Raw genomic sequence first — 18,755 nt, 5'->3', positions numbered from 1 at the left:
AATCCAGCTACAAAAAACAATTACTCGGCCCAAATAACCCAAGTTTTTATTCATTCATTTGTTTTTTTGTTATCTCCCTAACTTCTTTTATTATGTTCCAATAAGTAACAATATAAGCCCACCACTTAACAAAAATCATTGCATTCAACACCCAACAATTTAATAACTTAATTATCACCACATCACAATTATTGCTAACCTAATCTTGTATCAGTCAACATCAGGTTAGCCTACAACACCTGCACTACCTGAACCTCTAACAGGACCTGTCTCTTCTAACCAAGACCACTCTAACACGTGTCTCCATCTAGAAGATATCCACCTCCTTTTTTCACATGCTGAAAAATTTTATCATCCTCACATAGCACTGTCCACACAAAAATAGTGCATGTTTACTCAAGATTAATTCTAAGTGTCTGGTTAATTAGCAGTTTCATTCATCAAAAGTACTTTTTGAGCTTTGATTTTTTAAATGACTTAAAATAAGTCTTATGTGTTTTAATCCAAAATTTTTTTCTATCATGTTTACTCAAGGCTAAAAGCAAATTTTTATTGCCTTGGTATTCATGATGCATCCAACTTACTTTTATTATTAAATAAACTAGACAAAATTAAAATTGTCTTTATCTTAACTTACTTTTATTATTAAAATGCTTCTTAATAATATGACAATGGCTTTTCAACTGTTAGTTTGAAATTTAAAATATGGTAAAATTTGAACACTTTATAGTTTATATATAATTATATATAAGTTTATATTTTTGAAATAATATTAATCTTATTTTAAATAAATTGACCAAATAATATAATTTTACTTAAAATCAATCTTAGTGTTAATTTGATATCTTTTAAACATTTCATAATGTAAATTTTTTATTTTTAAATTATAAAATAATATTTGGGATTGTTAAATATATTTCATTATTATAAAAAATAAATTATAAAGTAATATTTTAGTAATATTATACTCTAAAGTAATTTTGGCTAATATTATCTAAATAATATTCATTTTTTTAAAATTACATTTGACAAAAAAATATCCAAACATAAATTACATTGACATCAATCTAATTTTAATTAAAATTAATTCTACAAAATAAATGTTAGTATGAACGTATTTTTGTAAAATTAATTTTTATTAAAATTAGAATGTTAATATAGCTTGTATTTTGATATTTTTTGAATGTGTGATATTATTTATGTTTTATCGAATCCAAAAAGCAATTTTAGTTTTTAATGAAGAGAACAAAATAATAATATTTTTTGATAGATAATTTTGTGTTATTAGTTAAAATCCTTTTTTATATTTTATACCTTTATTTTTATTTTTTTAGATATTAACCAAACTTTGGTGTAAGTATAACACTTAGTTATTGAATTGTAGGGTGTTTTTCAAAATTTTATACGGCTTCCTGTATTGACAAATACGGCCCGTGTACAAGAAGTTTCAGGCCAAAGACACATGCAGAATGTAGTAGCACTGTGGACTGGGGAGTGTTACGTACTGCTTAACTGTTAAGGGATGCTTGATGCTTCCATGTTGTTGCCATCAGAATCTCGAATCCCTAATTACCAAGGAAAAGAAGAAAGAAGTAAAAACTCAGGTGGAGTCGATTTTACATTAAAAATTATTAAATAATTTGACTGAATTTGACGTGAAATCTACTACATGAACATCGAATCACTACCCCAGCGCCACCTTCTTCGACGGCTGCATCAAAATTGAGCTTATAGCCATTAATGCCCCTTTGGTTGCCTTCGTTACCGAGGGATGTATCGGTATCTGCTATCCTGTCCAGCGTGGCGGCGGCGGCGGCGGCCGCCACTGCCGCATCCTTCTTAATCTACAAGTCTCACCTCCGCCTCCACAAAGAGAATCTCATAACACTCCATCAAGAGCAACCCAAACGCAATCCTCGTGGCAAGATCCTGTTCGTTTCGCGAATCCAATATTCAACTGCAGAAGCCCTAGCGAAGCGCCTCTGCGATTTGTTAGAGTCCAAAGGCCTCGTTTTGGAGGTCGTAGATGCTCGGACTTACGATCCCGAAGACCTACCCAAGGAGAACCTCATCCTCCTCCTTCATTCAACTTCGCATATTTGGAACCAACCTCCCTTTCCGTACTCCCTTAAACGCAAAGGAGCAAAGGTCTTCGCCAGTTGGCTCGTGCATAACGCGGAGAGCTCTGGGATCGGAGCGGTTGTTGTGAAGGCTTGCAGTTTCACTGCATTTGTCGTGGGCAAAAGGGATGGGAAGAATTTGATGGCTAAGGCCGTCAATCATATTAGGGATTTGGATCATGTTCAATACGATTCTGATTTTGAAGAGTGGTGGGGAAGTGTTGTTGCGGCGGTTTCGGGAGATACAGTTGCTAATGGCAGGGAATCTGAACCTGAGGTCAGTTTATAACTATGACGTTTTAATTTCTTATATAATTTTATTCTAAACACTATGATTGTTGTTCTAATTCTAGGTTGATGTTGGTTGTTCTGATCCAAAAAGCATATATATGTTGGTGGAAAATGTGGATGTAGTAGATAGAAAAAGAACCTTCAGGCGCAGAATGTTAATCATCTCTGAGGCCAATGGAAGTGTTGATCTTGAAGATGGAGGTCCTGTAACTGCCCAGTGGCCTCTTGCAGATGATCTAATAATCAATTCCAAATTACCAACTTTTCAAGGATTTTGTTCCCTTGGTGGCAACTTGTTCACTGCTGGTGGTATCATGTGTAATAATGGACCAAAATTTGAATTTGAGCTGGAATCGGAACATTTTTTCCCTGAAAAAATGTGGTGCCTCAAGTACGATGGTTCTACTTGGATTTGGAGTTTATGCGGAAGCATGTTCTACTACCGGATGAATCCCATAGTGGTCCCATACCATGGCAAAGTGTGCATCTTTGGGGGTGACACTGAAGGTGGATATTGGGTTGAAATTTACTATCCAAAATTAGATTTATGGGAAAAAAGGGAAGTGTCCAAAGATACGTATTTGTTTCAGAATGCTAAATCTTACTTTTTGTGGGAGGACAGAACGAAGCCTCATAAGAAGACCTTCGTTGTGTTTTATTGTTCTTTTGGTAAGAAACAGCGGTTCATCTCATATGATTTCGAGGCCAACCTTTGGGAAGTCCTTTGCTGGTGGGAGTTTCCGCCAATTCGTGATTCTTATCCAAGGAAACTCATTCGTTTGGCATGCAGTGATTATTTACTCATTGTTAACTCTGCAGCTATGTGGTACATTTATGACTTTTCTAGGAAGAAACTCGTGGCAGATGTGCACGTGAATGGTTTGGAAGATCTGACTGGACGGGTGTCATATGTTTTTTGTTGCCACTACAGCAGCGAGGAAAGTCTGATTTATCTCTTCATGGAACTAAATGAAAAGGTTGTTGAGGAACGTGGTGGTGATCTTGACTCTGTTCCTTATGCTAGAGTCAAGCTCCAAATTGATGGTAAATTTTCTGCCAAGGTTGAATCCAAGGGTAATCTTAAAGTTGGTTCCTATAGCAAACTCTATATGTAAGCATGAACCTTTCTCTGCTTTCTTTGTTTATAATTATTATACTGTTTCAAACTTGCTCACTCTATCCATTGAGTTTCTTTGTACAGGTTTGCTGTTGGTGATCAAGACACTGAATTAAAGAGAAGATTGTAGCTTAGCTTAGTTTTGTGCATCATACTAGTGTGGTGGCCATTATATTAATAAGAATATGTTTTGTTGAAGATATAAGATCATATAGGAATTTTCTTCAATGTTAAATTAGTGAATTATAGGGTACAGATCAAAAGTTATACAGATTTAAAGATTTGTTTACTAAACTACACTTTTTAAAACCGTAGCTCTTCACAAAGAAAAGCGTCACCTAATGGAAAAAAAGTAAATTAGAAGATTTAAGAGAAGAAATAATTAAGTTATCAAAATTAATAGATCAAAAATTAATGATTTTAACTAATGTTAACTGTAATGACACCGAATTCTTAAAATCAATACAAAATGATTTTTCTCAAAATCTTTATTTTACTATAAGTTTTATTGAAGGACTTCAAAAACCTGAAAAAACTTATTTTTCACATGGAATTTCTAAAAAATGTTACCATGGAAATGATTCCCCACATCTTTACCATACTTTTAACCCACAATTAAATTCTATAGTAGATATGCTTGAAGAAATATTAGTAACCATAAAATTTCAAAGAAATAAGGAAAAAGAGAATCCCAAGGAAGAAAAATTTCAAAATATAATCAACATAACAGATTTAAAAGTAAAACCACCACTAAAATTATGAATATTGAGGAAAGATTAGAAGAAGTTACAATGCTTTTTAAACAATTAAAAATGGCTCAAGAAAATAATATTATGGAACAGGGTTTTCAAATAGAAGAAGAATTAGTAAATTCTGAAAATATAGAAAATGAAGAACACATTCTAGATTATTCAAGTGACGAAGAACCAGCAATTCCAATACAAGTAAAAAATGAAGCTAGAACATTTAAGGATAATCAATCTCAATTTAAATGGGAAACATGTTTTGATAATTATGCTTTTAAAAAAGGTTTTATAAATAAAGATTCAAAATATACAAAAATACCATCAAAATATGTTCCTAAAATCCAGGAAATGGAAGGAGAAAGAATGCTCGATTTAGACTGTAAAAAGAACAAAAAAGAAATTTTCGAAAATTGGTTGAATTCCTTTTTATTAGAGGCCTTTACTAATCCAAAACTTAGTGAATTGTCTGGAAGAGATATTTGGAATTACATAGGGTTTCATACTAAAGGAACTATAAGAGATTATATGACATCAATAGAAAACCAAATAATAGAAGAATTAGCAACAAAAACTACAGCTTATGATAAGATATTATATATAATGATGATTCTATATAAAGAATTTTTTGGAAAAAATATTATAGATCATAGACAAGAAGTTTATAATAAAGAATATCAAGAAGCAAAAAATCATTTAGCTAATATTCAGATATATGATCTATGTAATGTGGAGTCTTATATATGTGAATATAGAATACATTATTACAAATTAAAAGAAGAAGATAAAAATCATTATCTTAGTATGTATATAACAAAACTTCCATATCCTGCTAATGAATTTATAATGGGAAGATTTATAAGAGAAATAAATAGAGGAACAATTGAAAATAACTTTGGTGGAGCAACATCTGCAATAAGAGAGGAAATAAAAGAACGTTGTATGCAAGAAGCAACTCAAAAAAGATTTGCAAATATAATTAGAATTTGCTGTCAAGATAATGAAGAGATACCTCAAAAATATGGTCTTAATAAAAATTTTCAAAGAAAAAAAAAATATCAATTTAGAAAAAGAAAATACTATCCAAACTGGAGAAAAAAGAGATATTTTAGAAAGAAAAATAATAATAAAAACAAAAGACAAAGAAATAACTATTGCCCGAATAAAAAAGAAAATTGTAAATGTTGGTATTGCCAAGAAGAAGGACACTATGCAAATGAATGTCCGAAAAAGAAGGATAAAAAAGATCTTACTAAACAAATAGAAATTGCTAAGTCTTGTTTCATGGAACCTTTAGAGGAATCTGATGATAACTTAGACTATATTTTTGAATATGTCTCGGAAACAGACTCAGAGACTGAGTAATAATGCTACATTTATTACTATAAAAATAACAGAAAAGTTTATAAATGCTTTCATAGATTCTGGAGCAACACAATGCTTTGCTAGTTCAAATATAAAACTTGATTGGAAAAAATTAAAGAAACCATTAAGAGTTAGAATAGCTGACAAATCAATACATAAAATTGACCAAAAAGCAGAGATGGTTGAAATTTTTATTCAAAATTATAGGTTCATTGTTCCATCTATATATATGTTAGATTCTGGAATGGATTTTATCATAGGAAATAATTTTTTAAAACTATATCATCCATTCATTCAAGAATTAACATATATAGTTTTAAAAGCTCCATACGATTCTTCAATAAATCAAAAATCAAAACGTATAAAAATACCGACTACTACTATAGATAAGATCTTAAAATTTAAAATATTTTCTATATTAGAAACATGTTATTTAAATTTATACTTTCAGATAAATATCCCAAAAAATAATCTTGAAATAAAGATAGAAGAACTTTTAGATAAAATTTGTGCTAAAAATCTTTAGATATTAAAAATACAAATAACGAATTAGTAAGTATTAAATTAAAAGATCCGACAAAAGAGATAAATGTTCCAAATAAAATTCCTTATTCCGCAAGAGATAGAGAAGAGTTTTCACTAGAATGTAGAGATCTTTTGGAAAAAAGAATTATAAGATTAAGTAAAAGTCCTCATGCGGCTCCAGCTTTTTATGTTGAAAACAATAATGAAATTAAAAGGGGAAAACAAAGAATGGTTATTAACTATAAGAAGATGAATGAAGCAACTATTGGTGATGCTCATAAACTTCCAAGAAAAGATTCTATTTTAGAAAAAATCAAAGGAGCAACTTGGTTTTCATCTCTTGATGCAAAATCAGGATATTGGCAACTTCGTTTAGACGAAGAAACAAAGAAATTAACTGCTTTTACTTGTCCAACAAAAGAATCAACAAGTGTGTTGCTATATGAATGGAATGTATTGCCATTCGGATTAAAACAAGCCCCAGGTATTTATCAAAGATTTATGGAAGAAAATCTAAAAGAGTTAAATGAATTTGTTTTAGTGTACATTGATGATATACTAATTTTTATAAAACAGGATAGAGAAGATCATCTTCAAAAATTATTAATAGTTTTAGAAAGATGTAAAGAAAAAGGATTAGTTCTTAGCAAAAAGAAAGCAAGAATAGCAAAACAAGAAATAGAGTTTCTTGGATTAATTCTATCCACTCAAGGAAAGCTAAAACTTCAGCCAAATGTCCTAGAAAAGGTAAATTTATTTCCTAGTAAAATAGAAGATAGAAAATAATTACAAAGATTTTTAGGGTGTATAAATTATATTTCTGATCAAGGATTTTTAAAGAATATAACAGAATACACTAAAAGCTTATTTCCAAAAATAAGTACTAAAAAAGAATAGAAATGGGATGAAAAAGATAGTATGCAAATTCAAAAGATTAAAGAATTATGTGAAAAACTTCCAGAACTTTATATTCCAGAAGAAAATGACTATTTAATAGTAGAAACAGATGCTTCAGACATAACCTGGTCAGGATGTCTAAAAGCTAAGAAAGCTATAAAAAGTTTGGAACAAGAAAAAGAATCACTAGATTCTAAAGATTCCCCAAAGGAATTACTTTGCAGGTATATTTCAAGGACTTTTACTCCAACAGAACAGAGATATACCACTAATGAAAAGGAAACTCTAGCAGCAATTAAATCTCTTAAGAAATGGAAAATTGATTTACTACCCAAAGAATTTACATTAAGGACAGATTCAAGTTACCTAACAGGTTTCATACGATATAATTTAAAAGTTGATTATAATCATGGATGATTGGTAAGATGGCAATTATTTTTGTTACAATATCCAATAAAAATTGAATATATTAAGGGTGACAAAAATGTTATTGCAGATACATTAACAAGAGAATGGAGTTCGTCTACAACGCATTAGATCAAGAAATTCAAAAATATGAGCAAGAACTCGAAAAATGCAAGCATTGTCAGCAAATAAGGACACAGATCCAATCTCTCAAGAAGGCCATCGAAGCAATGAAATCAACACAACAAGCAAAACCATCAGAGTTCAGCCAGCTAAGCGTGGTGGACAAATCAGGTGAAGAAAAAATTTCAGAAAATAAAACAATTGCTGAAATCATTAAAAAATCCACCCAAGATAAAAAATATTATGTAATTTATAATGGCCCCATGAAAGGAGTATATGATGCCTGGGAAAAAGTAGCACCATTCACACACCAATCAAGGATAATTCATAAAGGAGGGTTTCTAACACTGGAAGAAGCAAAGGAATCCTTCAGGGAATATGAAGCTCTCCATCCAGAGCAAACCCTAAAAAGAGCAGATAAAGCTTCAATTCAAACCCAGAGAACAGGGATAATCAGAAACATTCCTACAAGGGCTGAAATCAAGGAAAAGAAAAGGGTCTGTAGATCAAATCTCAGAGAAACCCTTAACATAGTCCTGAATTGGACTGAAGAAAAAAGGGCAATTTTGGGATATTATCCTATTGCCAAAGAACAGCTAACAAAGCTGGTTATATTTCCAGATGCTTCCCCATCTGACACCTATCAGTTTTTTCAGTATGGATTAATTGATACAATCTTAATTTTTAATGATCTAAAAATTATTAGTGAGTTTCCTGCAGGATTCGTTGATGCAGTAAAGAGATTTAAAAATATGATTGACAATGTAAATCCAAGGGATATATCCCTAAAATTTACAAACAGTCAACCTATTTTTAATGAAGAAGAAGAATGCTTAGTTCCAGTACACCAAGTAATATTCATGTCCGTCTTCCCAGGAAATTTTCAACCAATTGATCAGATTCAAGATTTAACAATTTACAGTCATGAAGGAAGGCTAGCCAGCACATTAGTAAGGGTCTTTGAAAGAACTCAAAAAATAACGAAGGAATCTCACACAAGGATTAATTATAAAAGTAGAAATACTCTGCTTGTGTCCAGTAAAAGAAATGAAATTGAAGAAAGAGAGATGAGACTCTTGGTGGAATTTGAATCAGCATTCTACAACTTATCTAGACTTTTAGAAAAGCTCCCTGAAAGGATAAAGAGGAATCTCTGCTATTTGATAAAAGACAGAGAAGACCACAAGTGCCAGCTATGTGCCTCAGAGATATCTGAAGAAAGCAATAATGAAACGGAATCAACTCACATGATGAAGGAAGAAGACAATGTATCTGACGGTCACATGATAAAAGAAGAGGACAGCGCATCTGAAGCATCTCTCAACATTATTGCATAGTGACGTAAGCACTTAGGTCATAGAGCACCAACAATATAGCTGGTGAAAGAGAACAAACAATGACGTAAGCAATGACGTCATAAGAAGGGTAAGGATGGGAATTGTCCATCAAACCCAACTATTATAAATAGGTTGCTTAGGCAATTGTAAAGGCATCAGACAATAGAAAGCAGGAGGCTAAGAGTACTCATATGCTAGGAGAGCAAGGAGGAAGCTGCCGAGGCGATTCTATAGTCTGAGGAAGAATCCCCTTAGGGAAAAATAGTTCTAAACTCCCTTCTGGAGTTAATATCTACAATCTCCCCTCTGGAGATAAAAACTCCTTATGTAAAATATACTGAATAAAGGAAGTTTTTCTCCAGAAAGGTACATCTTCATTCTAGTCTTTCAATTATGAATTATTTATAAAGTTTAGAATTAACAGAAGAATCTGATTATTATAGATTAACTGCTTTATTAGATAATGAAAAGCAGGCTGTTCTAAAAACAGAATTAAATCTCAAATCAAATAAAAATTTTAATAAACAAAATCTTTTAAAAGAAGTTTTTAATAGAAAAAATATAATATACTATGGAAAAATTCAACTTGAAGCTCCTATAAAGATAAAATCTGCCAATGGAGAACTTGAAATAGCTTTGATAAATAATGAAGAATTAAGTAAACAGATTGAGAAAATTAAGGATCAACAAAAAAGATCTAAAATTGGATGGATTCATATTAGTACTATACAAGTCTTACTCAAATCTACATATATGAAAGGAATTAATTCACCAATAAGTTTAGCAATCTGTGACAAAAGAATTACTGATGACCCGATAGATCAAATAATTGGAATTGTTCATGGAAATTTGGCAAACGTAAATGTTAAATTTAATGTCCATCTTGGATATGCTATACCTTTATCAACTGAAAATCTTGGAAGATCTATAAGTTTGGCTTATAAATTTCATAGAAAGAATCTAATGGAACAAGATGATGAACCATTTTCAATAACATATGCAATAAATTATGCTTTAACAAATAGCCATCATAGTATAATATTTAAAAACAGAGAAAGAATTTATGTCGATGAACTATTTCAGAAAATTGTAAAAACAGAAATACCAAAATATAAAGCTATTGAAAACTCAGTTCTATTATTAAAAGAACCATCAGAAAAATTGGTTTCATCAAATTTTCAAATAAGAGAATCTAAAATTAATAGCCCTTTAAGTTTATCTAAGTTAAAGATTAAAGAAGAAAATTCTGAAATAAAAGAATTAACAAAAAAGGTCGAAAAATTAAATGAAACCCTAAATACTAAATTATGACAATAAATAAAGAAGAAATATATGTAACTTATCAAGATAAGAAACAAGAGCTCTTTGAAAGAGAAAATCGTTTGAATTATTTGCAGTTTTCTGAAATAAATCAAAGAGCATTTGAAGCTCTAAAAATAATCTATGACAAGTTAAAAAGAGAAGTTGAAGAGCTAGAAAAATTAATAGAATCTCTAGAAAATAGTGATGAAGCGATGATAGAATTTGCAGAAATTCTAAAATAAATAATGAAGCATACAAAGATTGAAAGACCAGAAAATAAAATAAAAAGAAAAAGAGCGAAAAAATTAAAAAGTAAAATAAAAGAGTATAAAAGGGAATTAATATTCAGATCGAAATTGATGACCTTATAATAAAAAGGATAGAAATAAGAATAAATATAAACAAGTTGGAGTTAAACTTAAAAAATTTATAAATGCCTGAAAGACCATATTATGACTTAAAAGAATTAAAGCTGTTGAAAGAAAAAATGGAGAATGAGGTTGAAAAATTAAAAAGATATTTAGAAACAACAGAAAGTGTAGAAATAAAAGAAGTTTTTGAAGATTTGAGAAATTATATTAAAGAAAAGACAAACAGATAAAAGATTTTATATACAATAATCCTTGCAAAAAAAAATATTATAAACTAAAACAAAATTAAAAAAAAAATATACAAATGAAATCAGAATTATAAATACTAGTAGAAATTGTCAATATTTTTTGCAAATTATAAACTTATTCGAAGTAAAATACGAAGAGTAAAATTGGTATCAGAGCCAAGTTAACGATTAAGGGTAACACTTTCTTTTTAAGCCACACTTTTAGTGACACGCTTTTAAACCAAATAAAAACAAAAATCTGTACCAAAATGCATCTGTACACTAGATGGACCTGTGAAATTAGATATGTACAAATTACAAAAGTTGGCTCTGCTAAGATTTTAGTGGGACAGAGCAATGTGTCCAATTATGCAGGGGAGAAAGAAAGTTGATGATCGTTTTTGTTGATGCATTTAGACAAATTTGAAAAACTCATTCTCACAAAGAAAAGGAGGGATGAATGAAGGACATTGAGTCATCTTGTAAGATGTCTAAGAATAGAAGTTGCCTAAGGCCATACCTGTTGTAATTTCAATTCTGACGGTGAGTTGTAAGATTAAGATGTTTCGCATGGCTAAACGTATAACTATTCATATGAACACGTTTTTATGTAAAATTATCTAACATATCTTAGTTATCGTCTTTATATAATAATAATAATATCTGTATGTGATAGTTATTATGGTTAAATAATTCGAATAAATTAAGAGGATAATGGTCCAATGCATTCTATCTTTTCATAAAGAATAAAGATTGTTCTTTTTATAATAGAAAAAATTACAAAAAGAAAAGTATGTCGGGATTATATTATAGTCATATTAAGCATATTACTAAGCTAATATTTTCATATGACATATGAATATCAGCAAACATATTTAATTTTTTTGCAAATTAAAAATTATTTACTAAATTAATTATTATATATAAATATATATAAATTAATTTATTTTTAATATGTATTTATTTTATATTTTAACATTTACTCTAATATAAGAAAGTATTTGCATTTTAAGTCTACTAATGCCATATTTTAACTATTATAATTATCTTTATTATGTTTATTAAAAGAAAATGTACAAGGAGCTAATGAAATATTTATACAATGTGTATAATGGAAGTTTAGGGAGTATTATAATTACTGGCGGGATCCTTATTAAAAAATTGAGCTTATAGCCAATAATGCCCCTTTGGTTGCCTTCGTTACCGAGGGATGTATCGGTATCCGCTATCCTGTCCAGCGTGGCGGCGGCGGCGGCGGCGGCCGCTGCCGCATCCTTCTTAATCTACAAGTCTCACCTCCGCCCCCACAAAGAGAATCTCATAACACTCCATCAAGAGCAACCCAAACGCAATCCTCGTGGCAAGATCCTGTTCGTTTCGCGAATCGGATTTTCAACTGCAGAAGCCCTAGCGAAGCGCCTCTGCGATTTGTTAGAGTCGAAAGGCCTCGTTTTGGAGGTCGTAGATGCTCGAACTTACGATCCCGAAGACCTACCCAAGGAGAACCTCATCCTCCTCCTTCATTCAACTTCGCATAACCAACCTCCCCTACCGTTCGCCGACAACAGCAAAGGGGCAAAGGACTTCGCCAGTTGGCTCGTGGATAACGCGGAAAGCTTTGGGATCGGAGCGGTTGTTGTGAAGGCTTGCAGTTTCACTGCATTTGTGGTGGGCAAAAGGGATGGTAAGAATTTGATGGCTAAGGCCGTCAATCATATTAGGGATTTGGATCATGTTCAATACGATTCTGATTTTGAAGAGTGGTGGGGAAGTGTTGTTGCGGCGGTTTCGGGAGAAGTTGCTAATGGCATGTGCAGGGAGTCTGAAGCTGAGGTAGATTTCTGCATGCTCTTATCCTTTATATAATTTTTGGTTTCATATCCCATCTCTCGCCAGGATTCGATTTATTATCAATACTTAAATACTGAAATGCTTTCTATTTGATAGATAATTGTTTTAAACTGGTGATCTAATTTTGTCCTAAATATTATGATTGTTTTCTTAGTTACAAGATGATGCTGGTTGTTGTGATCCAAAATGCATATATATGTTGGTGGAAAATGTGGATGATGGAGATAGAAGTACACCCTACAGGCGCCGGATGTTAACTATCAGTGAGGCCAACTTCATGAAGAGTGGAACTGTTGATCTTGAAGACGGAGGTCCTGTAACTGTCCAATGGCCTCTTCCAAATGGTGAAGCAACCTATTCTAGATTACCATTTAAAGAATTTTGTTCCGTTGGTCTCAGCTTGTTCTTTATTGGTTACCTGGATGAGAATATTGCAACAGAACGGGTTTTTGATTACGCTGAAAAAATGTGGTGCCTCAAGTATGATGGTCATACTTGGATTTGGAGTTTATGCAGAACCATCTTCTTCCCTGACCAATTGCGCCCCATAATAATTCCATACGATGGCAAATTGTGCTTCATTGGTGATGATTTATGGGTTGATATCTACAACCTAAAATCAGAATTTTGGGAAAAGAGGGAAGTGCCCGCTAGCGTGCGCATGGATCCTCACTCTTACTTTTTGTGGGAAACCCTCATTGTGTTGTATTATTCTGATGATGTGAATCAATGGCTCATGTCATATGATTTGAATGCCAACATTTGGAGCCCCTTTGAGTGCAATTTTCCGCCGGTTCGTGATTACCGAGCTTATAGGAAATTCGTTCGTTTGGGTTGCAGTGATTTTCTTCTTATTATTGATTTTGTATCTATTTGGTGGATCTATGACTTGTCTAAGAAGAAACCCGCGGCAGTTGTGCATGTGAATGATTTGGATGAGATAGGGATGGTGTCTGACGTTTTTTGTTGTCACCACACAAGCAAAGAAAGTCTGATCTATGTCTTCATTAATACAGATTATATGGATATTAAAATGGATATTGAGGGTCCAAATGATTATATTAACTTTGTTCCTTATGTCAGAGTCAAGCTCCAAACCGATGGTAATTTTTCTGCTAAGGTTGAATCCAAGGGTAATCTTAAAGTTGGTCCCCATATGAAGTACTATGTGTAAGCATGCACCTTTCTCTTCTCACTGTTCTTTCTATTATTATAATGTCTCAAACTTAATAATTCATGACCCTATCCATTGTGGACAGGTTTGCTGCTGAAGACCAAGACATTAAAGGGAAGACTACTGTAGCATAGATGTTGCTGTTAGGAATATGTTATCTTGAACAGAGTAGGTTAGGTTGTATTATTCTTATCACATAGTTTTAAGACCGAGTTACTTTTTTGTCTCTCTTATGATGAGGATTGAGGTTATTCAACAACTTTTCCAATTTCCAAATAAAAAAAATTGGAAGGTAGTAGGTGGTTTAGAAACTAAAGATGACTGGCAATACTAAGAGTAATTAGAAACTAAAAATGTTTTTGTTGATGCATTTAGACAAATTTGAAAAACTCATTCTCACAAAGGAAAGGAGGGATGAATGAAGGAATGAAGACGACTAGTTTGGCTCATGAGTTTGTCATTGAAGGATAAATGTAATATTAGAAAAATTTGTAAAAACAAATTAATGGGTATATAGAAAAAGAGCTGCATATCATGTATTTGATCCAGGAATAAATTTTGTTTATAATGAAGAGGAAAAAAAATAATGTTTTCTTCTTTCTTTTTTTGGTATAGATATTAGATACTTTTAATAGTGTTAATCCACTTCTTTACTTTACATCGTTACTATTCATTTTTCTCTTTTTTTTTTTAAATTGTTTAGTAATATCTGAAATTTTAATTTTGTACCTCTACTATATTCGGTCTTTTTTAAAAAAAAAATAGTAATATCTGAAATTCTGATTTTTATGGAATTTGGAAGCAATTTTTTATATCCCAATTTTGTGAGGATCATTAATTCTTTGTAACTGAATGGTAGATGATAAGTGATAAGTAACAAAATGTTTAGTTTCTATAATATACATTTTTTTGGCAAAAGCATACAAATTTTAATAAGCAAATACAAGATACCCTTAAAACAATTTTTTTTTCTTTAAATACAAATTTCTCTTTAATTTTAATATAATAATGGAAAAGTATAGGGTACCAATATATTATCTGTCAATTTATTACTAACAATAAGTATGTATTATATTTTAAATATATGTATAAAGAGACACATCCAAGAAATACATCTATAAAAACACTTCTATCAGATACAGCCATAAAAAAAATATTTTTATTAGACACATCCACAAAAACACTTCTATTAAACATATTTATAAATAAGAGTTGACAAAAATGATGTTGGTAACGTAGCGAGATTGTATAATAATTTACAAACATCACGCTAGGCCTATCTTCTTTTTGACATGGTAAGACCTATGTACCATTGAAAAGTAATTTACGCTTTAATAGCAAGACAAATACTCTAATAAAAATATTATAATTATTTTTATATATAAATATTTTTTTTATTATTAAATAATAAATTATAAAATTAAATTTTAGTATATTATAAAAATATTATCTTTATTTAAAATATAAAGATATAAATAAATCATATTTTTGGTATTTTTGTGACTTCCTCAAAATAAGTGCCTATTAACAAAACATACAAGATAAATTATTGTAGTATTTGTAGTTATTAATTAAAATTTATTTAAAGAGTTGTCTCCTCTTTTTTTTTTATTTATCTATCCTTCTTATTTCTTCATTCACTCTATCTCTTTTATATATTATTGAATTAATCTCTACATATAAGTGATTTTGTTATACAAGTCTTACAAGTTCTCTAATCAAACGTGCTTCTAACAGATTTTTAATTTTTGAAAGGATTTCGTTTCCTTTTTCGAATTTCTGTCTTCTCTTTCTCCTTTTTCATTTACATGCTTTTCTCTCTGTTCTCTTTCTTCGTTATTCTCGATTTCCATTGTTTTTTGACATCAAACTCTGAAATCGTTTTTGAAGTGTTTCATCTTCATCGTCGTGTTTCTCCTCATTCTTCTTTTGATTTTGCAACATTATGTATTTTTTTCTTCTTTGTTTAATTTTTTCCTCCAAAAAGAATTATGAGAATATGAAATAAGAAAATGAAGAAGAAGCAGCAGAAGACGAGGAAGAGAAAGAGGAAGAGTTCTGAATTATGCATAAGGTGTACTTCAACGAATTTTGGGTGTATTTCTTAAATCCTTTGGGTGTATTTTTGTAATCCTTTGAGTGTATTTCTGTAATCCTTTGGGTGTATTTCTATAATCGTTTGGGTGAATTCCTGTAACCGTTTGGGTGTATTTCTATAATCTTTTGGGTGTATTTCTGTAATCGTTTGGGTGTATTTCTATAATCGTTTGAGTGTATTTTTTAAGTTCCATTATCTTCAAAACGATTTCAAAGCTTGATTCAGAAACCATGAAAATCGAAGGAGATCGAACAAATTTGGCAAGAAACTCGTTTTCATGGAGGAAGAAGAAGAAGAAGAAGAATCGTTCATAATGTATGGTGAGTAGCGCGCTTTGGAAACAGGAAGTAGTTGAATAACGTGTGTATTTAGTATTTACTCTTGAATGTGGGAGCGTATGTTTTGTTGGGCTTGTGCCAACTTGTAAGCCAAAAATGCTTGTATGTGTAGCATGCCTCTATAATTCCTAATATTCACATGACACTCTTATTAAATTTGAGAGAAAATATTTTCCTCCAAAATTAATAAACCACCTTCTTAAATTCTCTCATCTACCTCTCTCTCTTTTCTATTTCTCTCTACCCTTCTCACTCGATACATAATTTATTATATATTATTATCTAATTTAATAACCAAATGTGTCACATGATATTCTCTTATTAAAATTGAGAGAAAATATTTTCCTGCAAAATTAGTAAACTCCATTCCTAAATTCTCTCATCTATCTCTTTTCTTTTTTCTATTTTTCTCTTCCCTTTCCACTATATATATAATTTATAATTTATATTTTATATTAGTGATTAGACAAATCAAAATGTGTCACCTGATATTTTTTATTATAATTAAAATAAAATTTTTCTTTTAACATTAACAAATTCTCTCTCTCAATCTTTATTTTTATCTTTCTCTCTTTTTTTTCTCATTCTCTATTTTTTCTATCTTTTTGTTCTATACAAAATAAAATTAACAAAATAATATTATTCAAATAAAACATATTATTATTATTATAAACATATTTTTTTAGTTTTTTTATTTAGTTTTAATTTTTTACTGCTTATCTTTCTAATTTTTATTTTTATTTTTATTTCTCTTCTTTTAAATATTTATTAAATATAATTTAGAGATAATACTAATGTTATGATTAAAAGTTAAAATCAAGATTCAATTGTTTAAAAAAAATTGATTTTGAGTTAATTTTATAACTATCAATATAATTTTTTATGCTAATATTTAATTATATTTTTATATACATAAAGAAAAAAAATATTTTTAAATAGCAAGCATAAAAAATAATTATTTCTATTTGTGCAACAAACTTAACACCTAATCAAAAGTATACAAATTAAATCTTTTTAAATTTTAGATAATGAATATTAAAATTAACTATTAGTAATAAATCAAACTCTTTCACATGAAAATAAAAACTAAAAATCTTATTATTTGAATTTTTATCTACGGAGATCCTGGTCTTCTTAGCCGATGGGAACTTTTGTCCCTTACGATCTTTTTGTAAAAGTAGTTTGATTCTATAAATCTTTTGTGCTATAATCTATAATGTCTGGATAAAATCGATATAATTTTAAAAAATTTATATTCCTATAATATAATTACGAGTAAAAATATTAGTTTATATATAAATACATGATAACTAATTTAATAATTAACTTTTAATATATATAAAATTTTTGTTGATAATTAGCAACTAAAAATATATGTATTAGGTTTTTTTATATTTATCAAAGTCTAATTAAAAGTGATAACATAGTAGATATTATGCAAGTGAATACTTACATATAATTATTTTTATATAAAATTTATAATTAAAAATTATTAAATGATAATTTAATTAAATTTATCAACTCATTTAATAATTTTTAAATATTAATTTTATATAAAGATAATTGTCCATAAATTTTTACCTACTAGATACAAATTGCAACAAAGTTTTCCTTCGTAAACAATCAAAAGTTGTTGGTTAATTAAAACAGAGGATGTTATGGACTTACGGGAACGCGTTTGCGATTAAAATATTTTCCTTGTTCTATGTCACATGCTCCCTAGAAATTTGACTCAATCTCACTTTTCATAGTCCAAATTCTACATTCAAATCCATATTAATAGTAGAGTAGCCTGTGCGAATGCCGGGCAGCATATCTTATTGTTTAAGATTAATTTTGGAAAAAATCTGACTTATATTAAATAATATCAAATAAAAATTATATAAAGTCACCAAAAAAAATAAAAATTATATATATAATTTAGAATACGATGTTTAGCAAAGAAATATGATTAAAAAAATAAAAAAATTACAATAATATAAAAATTATCGATATAGTAATAGAAAAAGCTCAAACATATAACAGTGTAATACTCGTTATCTAACAACTATAATTTATACTTGATGTGCATAATTTAAATTTAAGACATTAATCTAAGATGACTATCAATTTTTATTTTAATAAAAAATTTTTTTTATTAAAAATAAATATCAACATTCTCTAAAAAGATGAATTTCTTTTAAACATCTTACTTTTTTAAATTTTTTATTTATTTTTTTTATTTTAATTTATGTACTGTACTTTATATTTTATATCCTCAATGAAATAAAATAATTTTTTTTTATAAATAACCAACACAAAACAAAAGCTCAAAAGTCAAAATACAAAACTCTTTAAAAATTATAGCAAAAGTAATAAAACTTCGGTTTTTTACATTACATAAAATTTAATTCCTAAACCTAAACATTATCCTAACACATAGTAACTTAACTTTTAGTCTGGATCTATCGACAAAATTATAAAAACTTATA

The 18,755-nt window shown here is 29.6% G+C and overlaps 2 protein-coding genes across 3 annotated transcripts; both read left to right on the top strand.

Moving 5' to 3' along the window:
- The first annotated feature begins 1,592 nt into the window (after positions 1–1,592).
- LOC110263608 (uncharacterized) lies at positions 1,593–11,439 on the top strand. The gene is made up of 4 exons (XM_021105185.2): positions 1,593–2,397; positions 2,474–3,522; positions 3,613–3,766; positions 11,128–11,439. The coding sequence occupies exons 1-3, from the start codon at positions 1,741–1,743 to the stop codon at positions 3,656–3,658; spliced, it is 1,752 nt and encodes a 583-aa protein (XP_020960844.2). The 5' UTR covers positions 1,593–1,740; the 3' UTR covers positions 3,659–3,766; positions 11,128–11,439.
- A 540-nt stretch (positions 11,440–11,979) lies between these two features.
- LOC107648511 (uncharacterized) lies at positions 11,980–14,445 on the top strand. Of its 2 annotated transcripts, XR_015886187.1 has the most exons (4): positions 11,980–12,656; positions 12,829–13,844; positions 13,934–14,184; positions 14,398–14,445. XR_015886187.1 is itself a non-coding variant. In XM_021105186.2 (3 exons), exons 1-3 carry the CDS (start codon positions 12,003–12,005, stop codon positions 13,980–13,982), a joined length of 1,719 nt encoding a protein of 572 aa, XP_020960845.2. In that variant the 5' UTR covers positions 11,980–12,002; the 3' UTR covers positions 13,983–14,445. The 2 variants fall into 2 exon arrangements, 1 of the variants encoding a protein (XP_020960845.2); XM_021105186.2 differs by having other exon boundaries at positions 13,934–14,445.
- The last annotated feature ends 4,310 nt before the right edge of the window (positions 14,446–18,755 follow it).

This window comes from Arachis ipaensis, chromosome B6, assembly GCF_059453495.1.
Source record: "Arachis ipaensis isolate K30076 ecotype BB chromosome B6, ASM5945349v1, whole genome shotgun sequence".
Classification (NCBI taxonomy): domain Eukaryota; kingdom Viridiplantae; phylum Streptophyta; class Magnoliopsida; order Fabales; family Fabaceae; genus Arachis; species Arachis ipaensis.
This window is presented reverse-complemented; position numbering and strand designations above follow the sequence as displayed.